At 32.5% G+C, this 14,855-nt stretch overlaps 1 protein-coding gene across 2 annotated transcripts; it reads left to right on the top strand.

Moving 5' to 3' along the window:
* Nucleotides 1-3,109: 3,109 nt before the first annotated feature.
* LOC144837411 (LIM/homeobox protein Awh-like) lies at nt 3,110-10,729 on the top strand. Of its 2 annotated transcripts, none has more exons than XM_078692490.1 (5): nt 3,110-3,300; nt 6,244-6,425; nt 8,026-8,252; nt 8,761-9,021; nt 9,704-10,729. In XM_078692490.1, exons 1-5 carry the CDS (start codon nt 3,160-3,162, stop codon nt 9,778-9,780), a joined length of 888 nt encoding a protein of 295 aa, XP_078548616.1. In that variant the 5' UTR covers nt 3,110-3,159; the 3' UTR covers nt 9,781-10,729. The 2 variants fall into 2 exon arrangements, with proteins under 2 accessions (XP_078548616.1, XP_078548617.1); XM_078692491.1 differs by lacking the exon at nt 3,110-3,300 and adding an exon at nt 5,919-5,970.
* The last annotated feature ends 4,126 nt before the right edge of the window (nt 10,730-14,855 follow it).

The following is a 14,855-nucleotide window of genomic DNA, read 5'->3' as shown; positions in this document are numbered from 1 at the left end:
TCTACCTTCGTATGAATATAGACAATGTGCATGTCCAACTATATTAGGACATTGTTTATTATTATTTGTAGAATTACGACTATATTTTTGTGCCAACTAATTTTTAGCCAATCAAATCATTTTGGCGCAATATTTAATTCAGCAAAAGCTAAAAGAAACGATACAATTGTTGTGAAGTAAGATAAAAGTATTAAAGTCCCTTGCCTCATATGGAATGTGTTATTATGTGGGTTATCCAATGGATATTTGTATTTTGGGGTATTGGATTTAAAGTCGTTGATTGACGGAGAAAGACAATTCAAATCCGGTTGTATGCTTTCTCCGGGGAGTTGTTCTAATCTGATGTGAAGCATGTCCGCATGTTTTGGTTCATAATATAGAATGCACACCTCACGCCCCTCCCATCATGGGCGTGGTCAGCAGTACACGCCCCATTTTTAAAAACATTTGATTCGATGCTTTTTTACGACGTAGTTTTAAATGACTCTTGTTGTAATAACTCAGGTATATTCCATTTAAGAAAGAATCTTGAGAGTTAAGACTAATACATATATTATAATAATTTGTTTTTTTTAACGTGCTATGAATTAAATTTAATAATGTGTATTCAATTTTACCCCGACATAGTTAAACTAAAAAGTAGAGAATATCTAGGGACGTAAAACTTAATTATACGTCCCTGGGATGCGTGTGTAAGTTGTTTAATAACATATATAGTTAAAGTTAACAATGTTGTATGTGGGAGTGCATAAAGCGGCTCTAAATGTTTCACATATTTCTGGACATGTTTTAAATGATGATTACAGATACCTTATTTTTATACCGTAAAATGTATTAAAACATAATGAAATCAGAGTTAATATTTGAAGGTGAATTAAAAGAAAAGAAGAAAATGTTATGAACAAATCTAGTTTTATTTCGTTCTTGTTTTCTTGTTGCGAGATGATAGGCGATTGTTAAGAGCGCTCGGAATTATTTTTTGTTTGAAACGTGATAACATGTTTTATAAGAACAAAAAAAATATTTTATTTTATTGTTAAAATAATAATAATGTTCAATTTATACAGCGAAAAAATGCAGGGGCGCCTCTAATCGCTGAACAATCAAGAAAAAATGTAAAAAGCAAAAAATTAATAATGTGGAAGTACAAATTTGAAATGTGGGATTTGAGGAGCAACATATTATTATTATTAGAGAAACAACGCTTTGGTTTGTTAATACCTTTAGTAGGCCAAATTCTAAGGCCTATATTGAAAGTGTGTTTAAACAAGGCGCAACTTGTACAAATAATAAAGAAATTACATACAGTAGGAGCAGTTTGGAGCCGAAACATACTCGATGCACTGAATGAATTATCAGTGCTGTATTTCCACATATGACAATATATCCTAGGCAATTTCCATAATACGGCATCTCATGTGTGTCACATGTGATGCCTGTACCATGAACTGTTATGGCAGGGAAGAGTGAACTACCCTTTCCTGGTTAGGATCTGTGATGCAGGCGCTGTGAAATAATACTATGTATACGATTTTTATGGCAAGTCCGATCGGAATATCGCAATGAATGTCAAATGGATTAATTCTTCAACGTCATCTTTTGATATTTGAATTAAATTAAAAAGACAGCCTAGGTCATTACTATACCGTAGATAGAAAGATCAAGTTGATATACTCTTTTAAATGCGACGTGAATAAGTACCCCTTTTGTTTTCAGAACAACCCTCTTTTGTATAGTGTCGAAAATCGCTTAATCCAAAGTCACCACTATCATCGACCGTTTAAACTATTTAAAATTCTTTTAAAAGTTTACATGTCAATTAAGATTTAGCTTTGCCTCCACTTCTGTTATCGAATCGTTTAGGTAGAAAAGATTTAAAATAGAAAGAAGTCCAGCGATCGTCTTTGTCCGATTACAGGGATTATCCCTTATTGTATGTTTACTGTTATTGCTGGAGTCCACGACAAATAAAAGTGAAGTCTTCTTGACATCCACGGTAGTATCATCGCATAGCCGCGGGTTACTTATCCGACAATTTCCCTTTTCCAGTGAACTTGTTTGTAAACGGCACTGAAACAATCTGCCTTTACATATTAGAAAATCGACATCTTTGGACAGTTTTAAGTCACTTCTAAAAACTAACTTTTTCTGATTTTTCTTTTTGACAGCGCTATGAGCAATGGTCGCTGGAATGGCGCTTTCAAAATGGAACGATTGATTTTGGATGAGCTCTCTTGAGAGACGGGAGATTAATTCACTTAATTTACTGCTTATACTACTACTGTAACTACTTATATTTGTCTTAATGAATTATACAATTAATTAAAAAATCTAATTGACAGTTATTATTTAAACTAAATGGGTATCATTTCGGATGAGATTAATTCACTTAATTTACTGCTTATACTACTACTTATATTTTTCTTATTATACAATCAATTAAAACATATAATCGACAGTTAATATTTAAAACATGCATTATTAATATACTTTATTTTGTATTTCATTAAATGTAATTGAATACTTTTTAGAAGTGTCTAAAAAGATATACGTACTAACTTTTAATTACTTTATTAATTTATGTAACTGCTAAATACTTTAGAACAAAGTCTCCAAAAAACCATTGTACTCCATGAAAAGACAAGCAGTTGCGAGTTATTGTAAACATGTCATTAGACGAAACGAAAATCTTTTCCGTTTTTTGACATCTACATCTTTGCATACGCCTGGAAAGCCTACCATTTTGATAAGTCTACAAAACGTATTGGTATTCAACAAGCAGATTGCATTCATAAAGGGTTTAAAGAAACACCCATACACTCGCTAAGTAAGTGTGAACTGTCTCTATGAAACAAAAGCATTAAGACAGACTACAAAACCATACAAAAGCTTTCCACAAATAAGAACAATTGAAAAATTATCAATTGAGCATTTCATTCTTACGTCATTTTGATTGACAGGCAATACCATTTAAAATAATAAAGACATAAGACGCCGTGAAGGCGTGGCTTCGTTTACAGAGTTTCCTATTGGTCGATGTCAACACAAGAGAATTCCATTGGTTAAACGCCTCAAAAGTGTCCCTGGGACACGGACGAGAAATCCGTGTGTAGATCGTACACAAAATAAACTTCTTATTTGAAATCATACGAACAACACATGAGGATTCATTCATCCAAGGAAAGTTTAGGATCAAGTATTTATCCGATGCTGGGTACTCTAGGCGGTGGCAATGTGGTTATTAAAACAGAGCCTGGCTCGGTTGAAGATCAGTATACGAGTGACGACGAAAGCATGTCGGTAAGTTGCTTAGGCTTACCTTTGAGTCATGTTTACCTTTAGTGAAATAAGGAGGCAAACAAGACTGCCTCCTCTCATAGTTTTTATATGTGAGTCATATGTTTGTTTAAAAGCGTTTAGTGTTGGGCTTGAAACAATGTGGTAAGGTAAAGAATTCCGTGTGTTAATGATACGCATATCAAAGAAAGAAGCTCTACTAAAAATATTAAACCGAAATTTACAGACATTCAAAGTTGTTGTCATTATTTTGTCAGAAAGAAATAAGTTTAAAGTGTTGAGTATTGGGTTTGAAAAAATTTGATAAGGTAAAGAATTCCATGTGTATTATAATACGTATATCAAAGAAAGAAGCTCTACTATGGGTTTAACCCGAAATTTACACAACTTAAAAGTTGTTTTCATTATTGATGTTATTAATATCATGGTACTCTGAACAAAATTCAACTAAACGCAAGTTATCGTGTCAGGAAGAAATAATCAAATTTCTCCATGGCCGGGTGAAAACCGCCACCATAGTACTGTACCTGTAGACATATTAGAAATGCGGTCAGTTTCACAACTTTCAACAATTCTCCGTCGAATGACAACGTATTTTTCCTAGTAACGGTCGCTCAAATCTTCACAAACAATATTCTATTCTAAATAAATAATCTAGGCCTACTCATAATTTATGCTTTTATTGTGTTGCTATGTCAAGACACGAAATTACCTAACTGTTCGTACCAATGCTTCTTATGGAAAATTGTATTTTAAGATAAAAATAAACCGTTGATGTAAATATTATTTCAAAATGTTAATTAAATTGGTTCATGGAGTACACGTCATGTGTTTACATTAAAAATTCTACCAAGCCTTTACATTATATTAGTTTAATAATAAGTTTTTGTAAACATGAAATTCACTTTCTGTTCAATTTTTTTTTAAATTGGAAAATTCAATCTTAATTTAAAAGTCTTTATTTTTTATTTATTAAGTATGTCTACAAATACGTTTACACAATCGACGAGGCATTCTAAACTTTGCTTTAAAGATGTATTGTCCCCCAAAAACATGAAAAAATAAAGATCAACTTCAGAGTTTTAATAAAGTTATTCACTTCTGTAGAAAAAAAATCATCAAAAATAATTATTTCACTTATAAAAAGACAAAAGAAATGGTTAATTTCAGCCAAAAACCATTGTCTTCCAGACAATTTAGGTATATTTTGCTTTAAATTACATTTTTTTGGTGGAAAATGATTTTTTTGGGATCAAGTTTTTGGTCATAGTGAATAACTATTATGTGATATTAAAATGGCATATTCAACAACAAAAATGTTTAAAAATTATTTTTTAGGGGGACAATATATCTTTAAATCCCTTTCTTTGCTACATTTTACTAATTTGCAAACATTAATACAAATACACTCTACCTTTGCTGAACTATATATCTGTAATTTAACCACATTTAGTTATTGTATTAATAAACATTAAAGATGTATTGTCCCCAAAAAAATAAAGATTAATAAAATCAGACTTTGAATAGATTATTTTGTAGCTTTAATAAAGTTAATCATTTCTGTAGAAAAAAATGGAAAAAATTAATGTTTTCACTTATAAAATTACAAAATAAATGGTTAAATTCAGCCAAAAACCCATTGGCTGGCAGCCAATTGGACTATTTTTTGCTTTACATTTTTTTTTTTAGGTAAATGCTTTTTTTTTCTATCCAATTTTTGGTCACAGTGCATAACTATTTGGTGACATTAAAATGGAATATTCAACAACAACAATTTTAAGAATTCATTTTCATGTGGACAATACATAATAGTTCGAATCGAAATTGTACAAAAATGAATAAAAACCAAAAGTGAGGATTCTGTACTCAGCAGGAAAAAGTAAAATGACAAGCTTACATTAAGTTATATTTTATTTGCTTTCGATATATTTCGTATAATTTTGTTACATTTTTTCCATTCCGTTCCATTCGTTTAATTTCGTTTAATTCCGTTACATTTCGTTTAATTCCGTTACATTTCGTTTCATTAACTACACTGGTAACGACTATTGCAACTGTCAAAGTAAAATATGTGATTAAAAAAAACGTTACAGCTTTTCCTTTGTTCACAGTCCGTTTTATAATACCATCAAAACATTCATAGATTTCTTGTTAACACGTCATCTTAAAACTTAATACATTTTTTAGGTTGTAAGACAAAGCCCACATCTATGAGTAAAAGCGGTGTAGTAATGGACATGCCGGTTATAAAAACAATAAAGTTTTACTGACTTTTTTATTACATTAAAAAAAAAGTAGGATTCATTATTGATTAAAATTGACCTTTTGCATGTTATTCCACATTAGAAGTTAAACTATAAGCTATACTCTTTGCCGTTTCTTAGTACTGCCTTCACTGTCATACTATGTGTACGACACTGATATCTGGTAATAACAAAATAAGAAGAAAACTAATAAAAACTGATTAGAAAAAAGATATAAATCCTAACTAATGATTTTACAATTACTGAAGTACTTAAGTATGTCGGTATAATATAATGTATTAGCAGTTAGAAGACTACAAAAATAAGATTACTATTATTTTCTTACTGTATTTCGGTATTAAATTCAGAGTTAGCCTAACTATATAGTTGTTTTTAAAACAAATATATTATGGCAGTGGTTTTTTTTATGGTAGAGAATACATATTAGCATTCATTTTCCTAACTATTGATAGTGTACTTATCAACGGCCCTGGTTCTTTATTGAAGACTATTGTTTTGTGTTAAAGTCAAGTTTCGAAACAGAAAGGGAAGCGTTCTCTAATACACATTCTATTTCAGGCGTGCCTACTCATTTTAATAACCGCCTTAGTAGGCCTAACCGTTCTTGATTGAAAATTACCGGAAATAGTTCTACTACAGGTTATCTTATAACATAATTTACTTTATCATTTTTCTCTTTCAGTCTGATGGTGATGAATGCGAGGGGTGTGGAGATCCAATATCGGATCGGTTCTTGTTGAGAGTTGGTCTTCACTCTTGGCATACCGATTGTCTGCATTGCTGTATGTGCACCTGTAGCCTCAGCGGTCATCATGCATGCTACTTCAAAGATGGTCAGGTGTATTGTAAACTTGATTATACTAGGTAAGTTTTATGAAGTATGTTTCTTTACGTGTTTGATCCAAAAAATGACCGGGATAATAATGTGAAGCGCTTACGCATTGTGCAATAAGTACTATATAAGGACGAATATTATTATTAAATGTGTGATATTTGTCTTGTGGTTTCATCATTCTTTACTGTATATTCGTCGGACTACTGTATGCATTCTTCAATACGTATGAATAGACTGTAGTTTTTACCGATGAACATATATTATAACAGCATTGTGCGTAAACATTTAATTTAAAAACACAAGTAAGAAAATGATAAATATTGATAATACCTGCGCATGTCCGCATACAGTGTTAATAGTTTAAACCCGTTTTAGTTTTGTATAATAATGGTTACTTTTATTATCCATTAAAACCTTCATTTTATAAAATATTGTACGGCTAGTAAATATGAAGGTACCGATTCACACGCATCTTTTTAATGTACAAAACAGCAACATTTTATGATGAATAACTCAGCTAAATTAAACAGTTATTATCGGAATTTCACCCGACTCTCAGTTCTGTATCTCCACATATGACAATATTTGTCCAGTATCATAGGAAAAGTCCGTTATACAGCATCCCATGTGTGGTATCCAGTTTTGTATCATGTAAGGGAAGGGTTAGGTCTATGATATTAGGTGATTCATAATATGAAACACGTGTGACTGTGTATCACGGTATTTTTCTTATGATACTTTACTTTTTTATTTTTGTGTTGTTGAAATTTGGATACTTTTTATTTTAAGCTGATGTAATCCATCTTTTTCTTTTGGTAATTTCCCCGAGGGATGAATAGAGATATATACTGATACTGATAGATACATTCCTTAAAATTGGCTCGGAACTTTTTTACTCAAAATATATGAAAAAGACACTCACTTCTCGGGCTTAAATAAAGCCCATCGTGTAAGTGCTCTTAAACACATAATTGGTTTGACAAACTTTTCCAATACTAACAGTCAATTGGTATTGATTACCTTATAAAGTCATTATAAAATGTTGATGGATTGTATTTATCCCGGCTTTTGTTTGTCATCTGTTTTAATCCACTTTTATTGAGTTCTGACGCATAAACAATCCGCTGCCTTTAGGCCTAACTGTAAGCGGTTACCTCCAAGTTGCTGTATCGATTTAGAGACCTTTGTAACCTTTTTTCAAATGCTAAATAAAATAAGATTAGGTATCTAAATCTGTCTGATAATGCATCATTGTACCCTACCCTTACAGAATCAATAAATTGTTTTTGTAAATTAAAAAATTGGTGCAGTCAGTTCGTTCGAAATAATCATCTTAACTTTATCCATGATGTGCTCACTTTTTAAAATATGTGTTTTTTAGTCGCCGGCAACGTGACTTTACAGCTCACTACAGTATGTCGGTCGGTAAACACTAACTTGAGCACGCGACCTTGTTTTTTCTTTAAAGTCCAATCCTCAAGGAAGAGATAAGACCGAATTTTCTTCACTTTAACTCTTTAACTATCATTAGGGCCTATTTAAGCAAAAAGATTAATAAACATATTATCATGTGTTAATTATAATATAGTTATTAGCTGATTATTAAACTTGTTTTTCTTTTTATTATAGGGAATTCGGCACAAAATGTGCAAAATGCAATAGAGGAATTCAGTCAAGTGATTGGGTAAGACGAGCCAAAGATCACGTGTTCCATTTAGCGTGCTTTGCATGCGACAACTGCAAACGGCAGCTTTCAACTGGTGAGGAATTCGCAATGATGGACAACCGGGTTCTTTGTAAAGCACACTATATGGAATTAATCGAAACGTCTTTCAAAGTTGGAACAAGTGACGGAGGTAGTTATACTTTTATGTATTAAGCTCTGTTTACACTATGAAACTTTACGTGACAAAAATGACGACGTGATGTGCCCATATATGGACACAGTGATGTCACATTACTACCATATTTGGACACATCACAATTGTCACATAAAGTTTGATAGTGTAGATAGAGCTTTAGATAAGCAATTTGGTTTGCGTTTTACCCGTCATCATGGCCGAGAATTAATGAACTTGGCATTTTTTCGTTACGAAGAACCTGATCTAACATAGGCTAGGGGTATTGCAAAGGGGGAAGGTCCCGCAGCTCGAACGCTGCGAGTCATTGTCGTGTGGTCGAGGAGGAAAGAATACACATTTCGATGAAGTGTTATTATAGATAATCTACACGTGATGATTAAACTCTTATATAAATTAAAATAAGTTGAAAATATTGAAAATAAGTTGAAGTCAGCTTATTTGAATCTAGATAGAGAGGTCTAGGCTACATATAATATTTATTAAAATGCGTTTTTTTTAACAGACAGTGCATACGACTCGTCATCCGGGCAATCACGAATGGCCCATCGTCCTAAGCGTGTCCGTACTACATTCTCCGAGGACCAGTTAGACGTTTTACAGGCGAATTTCCAGGTGGACAGTAACCCGGATGGCCAGGACCTGGAACGCATTGCTAATATCACTGGTCTCAGCAAACGCGTTACCCAAGTATGGTTTCAAAATTCGAGAGCTCGCCAAAAGAAATATCAGACTCGGAGTCATAGCGAAGGCTCGCCATCAAGTCGTAAGTTAATATTGATATGTTATTTATTATTTTTTGTATTATTTATTGCTATTATACTGTTTTAAATGTTTGGATAAACTCCAAACTTGTTAACAAAATTCAGAAAATGTTTAGTTTAGTTATGTTGTTTTCTCTTGCATAGATCGTTTATTGTCAAAGCCGTTTCCTTGTAATTAAGTCAAATAGCAGGTTACCTAAATGACGACTTGCAATTTAAAAAAAAACAGACATCTGAGAAAAATAAAAAACATTTTAATTATGTTTATATACAATATGTAGTTTGTTCCTCTTTTTTAATACATTGATTTGTTAATTGAATTACATTTACGTTAATTTTATAATCAACAAATAAAAATGAAAGATTTAGATTTTGAAATAAAAACGAAAAAAAAGTATTGAATATATAGTGAATACGATGCATCGCTTTAGGTAGATTTGTGCATCTAACCAATTTAATTTACATAATGTTATTAGGCCTACTAGTACTGATTGGTAATAATACGGTAATCTTGTAATGTTAACATAATGACCACACAAATTCCACAATGTCTATAATTCATAACCTGACTAGATTTAATTATCAACTTTGGACTGTAGCGTATGTCGTGTTTTTCGACTTTGACGAATGAGTGCCGCCTCTATAAAACGATAATTCTTAAACACAAATATTTCTATCTTTCAGCTTCTAAATCTCCATGTGGAAAATGTGGCCATTCCTACTGTGGCTGTCTCGTGATGATGTGCTCTCCACAATCATAACACAAGTATGACGTATTTCTAAGCAACTCAAAAAAACTGTCTATGTCCGGTGGAATTCGCACTCGAAACCGGGTGGACAGGACGTGCAGACTACTCCGAACGTATCTGTAGGCCTACTGAAGGTATAACTGGCGAAAGAAAGCCGTAGGCCTCATACAAGACATCCATGGACGAAAGTCAAGAGGATACCGCATTATTTGAAGCTCGTAACCCTAGCTCTATAATGGTATTTTATTGACTGGCTGTGCACTAGGAGAAAAAAACGTTAAACTTTAATTTAATGGTACTCAAAGAGAAATACCAGATCAGCTGTTTAAAACGGCATCAGGACAAATTTATATAAATATATATAATATAGTTATAGAATGTAAATAGTTATTATTATATTATTATATAGGTAGATTATATTGCGTGACTATTGTTACAATTAATTCGCAAATAAGGCAGGGACGGATGAAATAAGCTAAATGTATACACATAATACTACTTGTGGTTAGCATGCGCCTGGTACCGTATGACCGTATTTAAAATTTCCACTAAGTATCTTAAAATTTTCCAATTGTTGAATTCACCTATTTGCATAATACTGTACTGAATACCTAGGTGCTCATTCTTGCATCACGTAACCATAAAGTCGACGCGCGCGCGTACTATTTTCATTAATGTTTGAACGCCGACAGCTGCTGTGTCAAATATTACAGTGTATTGTTGTAGTTTCACATACTTTTTGGTAATAAGACCGGCTAAATGAAGAATTATACCTACATACAGTTTCATAGTGTTATCAACACATTCAGGAATGTTATTTTTCTTTTTAAATATTTCAGCATAGAGAGGAGATATAGTGAAACCTGTATAATTATAATTAGCATTGTCTTGTCGATGTGTCAGTGTTATGTCATTGTTGTATTTGTGTAAGTTTTCTGCTGAATAAATTTTGGAAGCTATAGATTTGTGTTTTTGCGCTTGTATTGACAACTGTATTAGAAAATCAAAATCAAAATCGTTAATAAAATTATCCTGGATTTATAAAGCGCCTAATGTTGTGACCATTTTAAACGCTGTACATATTAATACCTTGGCCATTTTTGGATCAAACACGTATGGAAACATACTCCCATAATGCAGCTGGTAATCAGCGCAAAGTTGTGTCTTGACCTTAACAGGTACCCATTTGTACACCTGGGTGGAGATTAGAAGTGACACTCACTGCAAAATGGTTTAATAAAAACAGCGTTTAGCGGTAAAAGACGGTTAAGTAAATAAAACGTATATAGCTTTACATTTTATTTGTACGCCTGGGAAGTTCGAATATTCATTCATTTTAGAATTTCACGCTAAACATACTTTCCTAAATTGGCATTAACATAATATAGTCAAATAAAATACATTAAAATTTGACTTGAAATGTAAAATAATAAAACTTAATAGGAACCGAAGTTACGACCATAAACATTTATAAGGCGGACAAAATATATCAAGAAATGTTGACACACTTAGACTGTGTATGCAAACAATCGCCCGTAAGACAACTTGGTATTTAAATTTTATGTTGTTTATTTATGAAATATAGTTATTTACGACCATGCTGAAAACACTGGTGCAAGGTAAGTCACGTTTAGCAGTCTTTTTTTCTTTCAAACTGGTGCTACAAAATTATGAAAGTAATGGAGAAAATAAGATAATAGGGCTAGGCTTATACAATGCTGAAAACACTGGTGCAAGCTAGGGCACGTTTGTCAGTCTTTTATTCTTTCAAACTGGTGCTACAAAATTATGAAAGTAATGGAGAAAATAAGATAATAGGGCTAGGCTTAGACAATTCTGAAAACACTTGTGCACGTTTGTCAGTCTTTTTTTCAAACTAGTGCTACAAAAGTATGAAGTAATGGAGATGTAAAGATAATAATATAGATTATATAGATAATAATAATAATAATAATAATTTTAGTTCTACCAAAATTTACTTGTAATCATTAACCGTGTGATATATTTAAGTGTTAAGTCCGCACATTTTCACAATAGTTTTGACACTTTATTTAACTTGTTAAAACCATTTTAATCTTTTGATTCGTGTGAATCTTCATTTTGATGTGTTTTATTTTGATGTACAGTTTTTATATGTTTCTACTAAGGGATGTAAATTTGAATTTGAATTTTGAACTGAATTTGAATTAATACAGATTTTGACCGCTATTTCCAGCTGTTATTCTCTAACGACGGAATGCAAACAAGTTACATATTCTACGTTTTTCCCAGATTCCATTTTATATATTCTACACAGCTTTCCGATTATTCAACCGTGAAAACACAGGAAGACTGTGAAATATCTCGGGGAAATAAGCATCACAATGTTTTCTATTAACACTTTTATGGTGAAAATTTTATTTTGTGACGAACAAGAAAAAGATGTTGCAAACTAAAGGCAGGTATGTTAACATTACGTTCTTGTATTACTTTATTTCCCAATCATAGCCTAGGCATGTATTTGATCTTGCATGGCAGTGATATGTGAGTGAAAATACTGCACAATGGGCAGGATCTCGCATACTTATTTATTAATGGTAGTCCTAACGTGTTTCAATGTATAACCGGCATAAATGTGGTATTTCTGGAGTATAGTTTGGAGTTAAATGGCCCGAGCGGTTAAGCTCAGCGTGTCATTCGAAACGAGTGAGGGTTACCCCGTTGAACTGGTTACATCATAGCCCCTGTACATTCACGATCCCTTTCACGCGGGCGTTCACGATACTGTCCCTATGTTATAACCATTATCTAGCCCTAGTAGGCCTGCCGTACGTCTAATAAATGTTAAAAATGTTATATTGAAGTGTTTAAGGTCTAGGTCTATGAATTTTATGAGCGGCCAACAACGAATTAATTTCTTTCATGCTAGACCAATAAAGTTTATGTATTTTATCTAGTGTCGCCTGCTTAGTAAAATATGTTTAATGATACTACGGTACTAGTGGGGATTCAGAGTTGTGTTGGTGGGGGTGGGGGTGTTTGGGAGTTAAAACAGTAAGTTACTTTCATAAAAGATTACAACCAAATTAAATTAAAGACAGGCAGAAAGAGATATATTCGTATAATCATGGAGCTGTTATAGCTCCATGGTATAATGTTTAATAGTTGTACCTAGGCAATCGATCAACAGGATGTTGAGCTCTGGAGATCAAAGGGTTTATATGTGGCTGCGACACGATCAGTTTCACGCCTCTTAACAGACACACACCGGTAGTACAGTACTATGGTATTTGTCGCAGCCAGACATAAGATCAAAGGACTGTTACGATCTTGACAACGCTAGCTCAGTATATTGTTGTTAGACTGCCTTGCTTGTACATGGTTTATACAATGAAAATGTAAATATAGTAATTCAATTTACCTTAGATCGTCTTCAAATTATTTCTTGCTCGTTAGTACCATAATTAAATGAAACTTAACATGATTATTGAATAATATAATTATACATGCCGGGCATTTCGAATAATAGTCTGTATTACTACAAACTTAATTTTAGTTCAATTCAATTCACATTTATTTACTCATCGTTTATAAATATAGTTACATAATATAAATGATGGCAAGGATCCTGCATAGAGAAGTTTACAATTCTGTTTTCGCACTTTTGTTTCATCTATTGGTACATTCTTAATGAGTAAAAGTTTCCTAACATATGTTCATACAGTTTTATTTGAACATGTTGGTAAACATTTTTAATCAATCCTTTGTCACAGTTACAGACAGTATTTACGGAAAGCAAAACAAAAGCATAAACAAAATCTGGATCATAGTCTAGGCCTATTTCCATTCTTTGTTCTAGCAAAACCCAAATCAATAGCGAAAAGGTAAAATCAAAAGTATCTCAGTGTAGGCCTACAGTTTTTAAACGCGGGAGGTCTGAACGATTTTGACCTAAGAAAATGGCACGCGAATTGTTTTGTGTTAGGATATTCTTTATCGTCTGCTTAACATTTAAAAGCAGCGGGACGAAATCACGTAGACACTTATACATTCTAAATTGTTAGTGTAAATACATAACAAGTAAATTAGCTTAGTGTCTATAACGACCGTAGTGGCTGTATGTGATTTGTCCCGTAGAGTGGGTAGTCATTGTTTTTGCTTCAAAATATTGACACTTTTGTTCTAAGATGAATACGTGTTAATGAAGGCATGATTAGAATATGTCATAACAGATGCTGCTTCAATGGTTTCTCTACCTGCGTCATAGTTAACTCTATTATATACTGTTGTTATATGTTATTGTTTTGCTTTATAAATAATATTAATAATTCATACGGTCTCCTAAAAGATCGGTAATATGATTTCAACTGAATATAAGATTTTTTGTGGTGAGACAGTCATTTTATTCGTAACTATCCTAATACTGTATAGCCTACGAACAATACTTTTATATCTAAAACATATTAAATATAATGTGTTATTGTACCTCTATATAATATCTCTAACATATTCAAGCTTTATTTATATTCACACTTGTTTCACCTCGATTCCATTACTTACGTATTCCGTTCAATGAGATGGACAAGTGTGAAAGGTAGTTTAAAGCGTAGCTCCGGGTTCAAACTTTCAATTGTTTATTACAAAATATAATTGTGATTTTCGATAATAATCCTGTTTAATTTTTCCGCCGTCAGTGGTTGCATCCTGAAATAAGCCCCCCTTTTTACAAAAAGTGGCACTGCAGGACATTTTGTTTGTAAAGTTATAAATAGAAACTCACTTAATCGCAAATTTATGAAATGCTCTACTAATGTTAAATGTTGCCTCTTTAGATCTTATTGTAATAATATATATTGTGCTGCCCTTTGGTGTGACTATCGTATGAAGACAATTAGATCTCTTAATGTATGCTACTATAATGCTCTGTGTCGTATACTGAATGTTTCTAGAAGCAGAGTGCTAGTATGATGTTTATTGAACATAGTGTCCCTTCCTTTAATGAGTATATGCGAAAATCTATCTAGGGTTTCATGCAACATATGTTGAATTAATGTAATATTCTTGTTGCTTGTGGTTGCAAACATTATGCTCCATAACTCAAAAATGTA

The sequence above is a fragment of the Antedon bifida genome, chromosome 3 (assembly GCF_963402885.1).
Source record: "Antedon bifida chromosome 3, ecAntBifi1.1, whole genome shotgun sequence".
In the NCBI taxonomy this organism is placed as follows: Eukaryota; Metazoa; Echinodermata; class Crinoidea; order Comatulida; family Antedonidae; genus Antedon; species Antedon bifida.
Note: the sequence above shows the minus strand (reverse complement) of the source record. Positions and strands in the feature narration are given on the sequence as shown.